Source organism: Oppia nitens, unplaced genomic scaffold, assembly GCF_028296485.1.
Source record: "Oppia nitens isolate AA-2021 unplaced genomic scaffold, nextdenovo-longstitch-racon4-pilon3 scaffold9_pilon_pilon_pilon, whole genome shotgun sequence".
In the NCBI taxonomy this organism is placed as follows: Eukaryota; Metazoa; Arthropoda; class Arachnida; order Sarcoptiformes; family Oppiidae; genus Oppia; species Oppia nitens.
The window spans coordinates 1,087,668-1,091,610 of NW_026533253.1; the positions used below are offsets into that span (position 1 = coordinate 1,087,668).

Sequence of the window (3,943 nt, forward strand, 5' to 3'; positions counted from 1 at the left end):
ACACTTTAGTCATTTTAAAGCAACTAAACACTTACTTGAAAAACACATTTGCTTTTATGACAGTGAAACTCAATAAAATAAACATTGATGAAATTTAAATCTCTTTATTTAATTATTAGTATACATTTTAAATATTTCATCATTAAGTATAATTATATTTTTGATCTCATATGACGTCAAACTAACACTAGCATATGTTAAGAGGCATTTTACAACAATAATGTTGTAAAAACCTTTATCATCTTTCTTGAACTTAATAGTCCTATCAATATCTCCAATGTCTTCAATATTGCCATCAATCCCTTTTGCTTTAATATCTTCAATTAGATGACGAAACTCGTCCACATTTAAGTTAACACCGCGTTTCGTATATTGTAATTTCTCATCTTCATTAGCAAAAGCCAGTCGTATATCCACACGCATTTGGTCTTCTGATTTACTCAATCGAATAACTTTTTTGAAATTAGATTTTTTATTTGTAATAATATGAGTGTAAACGTGCTCATAGTTAAAAACTCTTTTAGGCGTATCAACAATACTTGTAGACATTTTGATTGTTATTTGTATTGCTTTTGACTTTTACTTTTACAGTCTTATATATAATGCTACTTATATACTGTTATTTATTTTTAACTACTATATAAGACTAATTAATGTTGATGTAGTATATCTCTCATCAAGTATAATAGTACTATAATGAGCACTAAAATAATTCCCGGTTGTGATGGCTACGCTAAAGTCATTAAATTAGTTGCTGTTAAAAATAAAAATAGTGTAATACAATTAATTAAAATAACTCAGCATAGCCCTAGTTATAGACCATTATTGAGTGTTTGTCTAAAATTAGATCAATATTTATGGCTCGTGGGAAAACTAAAACAACGAAATAGTGGTTATCGTAATGAGAAAAATAATGAGCTATACATCACTAGAGACCCATATTTAAAACTGACAATACTTTATCAAAAACAACTGAAAATAGCTGCAATGATACTAACTAGAATGGATATTAAACACATAATTAAATTAAAACCTTGGATATGGAATAAATTTGTAGCTATTGAGTCAACGATTACACCTATTCAGGAAATAGTACCTGAAGAGTCAATGGACTTGGAATCAGAACCAATCACTATTGAGTTAACATAATAAATGCATATATCATTGTATTTATAACCAATAAAAATAAGTTTTAATTACATCAACATTTATTTACTTTGTATATAAATACAGTAGTTAACTTTTATTTTACCATTGAAAATGTCTCACACAGAAGTTTCTGGTTTTTTTCTAACTCTTAGTACTACTAATAATTTCAAAAGAGTAGTATCAGTAAAATGTGTTTTACATTTGAATTCAACACTTTTTTATATTATCATAACCGACCTAAAAGATGGTAAAATGTTTGATGATCTGCTGGTAATTCAATCCGACGACTTTTTTAATCTTATACGAGAAATTGTGTTTAAAGAGAAAAAAGTTGGTACCGTCAATGTGTCCTTTGGCTCACTTCAATTTGTTACAGACAATCACAACAATAGTGTATCAATTTTTCACCGCAACTACAGCAAAAATAATTTGGTGAATTTGCGATATAAAGAGCTGGAACTACTGTTTAACGAAAAAGACAATATTCTTAAACAAATTGACGACATCGCGGATAAAACATCAAAATTTGTCAATCATCAGCAAAATACACGATCGCTTCTTCCAACGCCACCTGGAATTAAAACTAAAAGCTATTTCGATGAAGTGTGGTCTTGGCCTGAAATTCCGGTTTCAACCAGCACAGGTATTGCGTCTACAGAAAACACTGGGAATGACGTATGTGGTATTCACCCTATGCCCATCAAACGTCCAACAAGTTTACCTCTTAGCAGTAGTCTTAATATTCTTATGAATAAAAATGTTAACAAATAATGATTTACAAATTACTAATGTATCTATGACTGCTAATTTGTTTAATTTTAATAAAGTATTGAATTTACGAAAAATTACAAATTGTTTGAATAATTGTGTGTATGATAATAAAAAATTTGTTCGCTTAATTGTGCGCTTAAGAAAACCAAAGGCAACAATTATGTTATATCAATCGGGAAAATTAATATGTATTGGGACTAATTCAGTTGATAACGGTAGAATAGCCATAAGAAGATTTGCGCGTATGATTCAAAAGCTCGGTTTTGATGTCCAACTAAACAATGTTACGGTAACTAATATGGTGGCTACTTTTGCACTTAACCGATCAATAAATCTGGCGGACTATGGATCATTTATTGGTATTCGGGCCTATTATCAACCTCAGAGGTTTCCATTATTGATCATTAACTACGGTGACAAGAAAAAAGCAAACATCTCCCGTACGGGTAAAGTTAATTTTACTGGTGTTAAATCATTATCTGAATTGAATGATTTATTTTATACATTTTATTTAGATTATTTAATTTATTAGTTTTTAAAAAATGTAAAATTTATTTATTTTTTGCATGTAAACAAACAAGTGTTTAGATGTAAACAAACCATTGAATAGATGTAAACAATCAAGTGTTTAGATGTAAACAAACCATTGAATAGATGTAAACAAACCAATGTTTACATGTAAACAAACCAATGTTTACATGTAAACAAACCATTGTATAAATGTAAATAAACCAATGTTTACATTATTTATTTATATGAAATCCTAATTGTATATTAAATTATTTATTAAATTATTTGAAATTTAATAAACTGAATTTAAATAAAATTAAATTCAACAAAATTAAATACAACTAAATTAAAATCAACAAAATTAAATTCAACGAAATTAAATACAACTAAATTAAAATCAACAAAATTAAATTCAACGAAATTAAATACAACTAAATTAAATTTAATTTAGTTGTATTTAATTAAATTTAATTCAATTATCGCGCGATGGTTATACCACGTGGTTATCGAAATGGTCACGTGGTACGTTAGATATTTTAAAAGGGGGGCGAAAAATTTTACGTTTTTTATGTAAGTACCCGAAATAGGGGGCGAAAATTTTTGGGTCGTAATTTATGTGAGTACCCGCGATAGGGGGCAAAAAATATTGCAACGTTTTATGTGTGAGACCCATTGAATTAATGGACGTCATTTATGCGCAGTACCATGTACATGTAAAGGTCAAGGGTCCAAAGGTCAATCAGCACCTTTATCTACTACTCTTATTATATATATATAATATATAATATACACTATAATATACAGTATATATACTACATATTACTATAGTTATTATAGTAAAACACGATTACATAAAAAACTCAAAGAATCATAACTCATATTAAATGTAATGAAATCTAAAATTATGTTTACTTCACATAACTTTTATTATATAGAAATTTATTTTTATTTTTATTTTGTTCACTGATAACAATAGTACTTCAATGGAAATTGTGATAAAACCAACAAAAATAAATAAACAACTTAATAAAGAAACCCAATATTGTTATTATTATTACAATAATTAACAACTTTTTATATACCTGTATACAGTACTATAGTTATAATTATTATGCACTTTGTATTCAATAATATAACAAAATGCTAATAAAAGTAACTTTTTATTTAATTATTTAGATATATTTCTATAGACAAAGTTAATGCATTATGCATTATATTATATAATAATTTAATAATTAATTTTAAAAATAATAATTAAAATTATTTAATGTGCAAAATAAAATAAAATAAAATGTTTTTTTTGTGTGCCAAACATTGTATAAACATTTAATTTTTATTGCCATAGAATTTAATTTATATTTTTAGACAAAACACACTTAAAATTGTTGGTTTTTATATGACAATAATGTTATAAATATTATACAAAAAATACAACACAATAAACACACACACAATCTGTTGTTTTCAATAAATGATTAATTTTTATTAGTTTTTCGCACAAATATAGGTACAA

At 26.4% G+C, this 3,943-nt stretch overlaps 1 protein-coding gene across 1 annotated transcript; it reads left to right on the plus strand.

The window, feature by feature from the left end:
• The first annotated feature begins 2,080 nt into the window (after positions 1-2,080).
• LOC128964702 (TATA-box-binding protein-like 1) lies at positions 2,081-3,426 on the plus strand. The gene is made up of 2 exons (XM_054311338.1): positions 2,081-2,366; positions 3,407-3,426. Exons 1-2 carry the CDS (start codon positions 2,081-2,083, stop codon positions 3,424-3,426), a joined length of 306 nt encoding a protein of 101 aa, XP_054167313.1.
• Positions 3,427-3,943: the final 517 nt, after the last annotated feature.

Bases quoted from the DNA above. Each gene is read 5' to 3' on its own strand.
- LOC128964702 (XM_054311338.1), top strand. From the start codon at position 2,081: ATGTTATATCAATCGGGAAAATTAATATGTATTGGGACTAATTCAGTT. The intron at 2,367-3,406 runs GTAAAGTTAATT...TGATAACAATAG, and splicing joins AGCAAACATCTCCCGTACGG to TACTTCAATGGAAATTGTGA.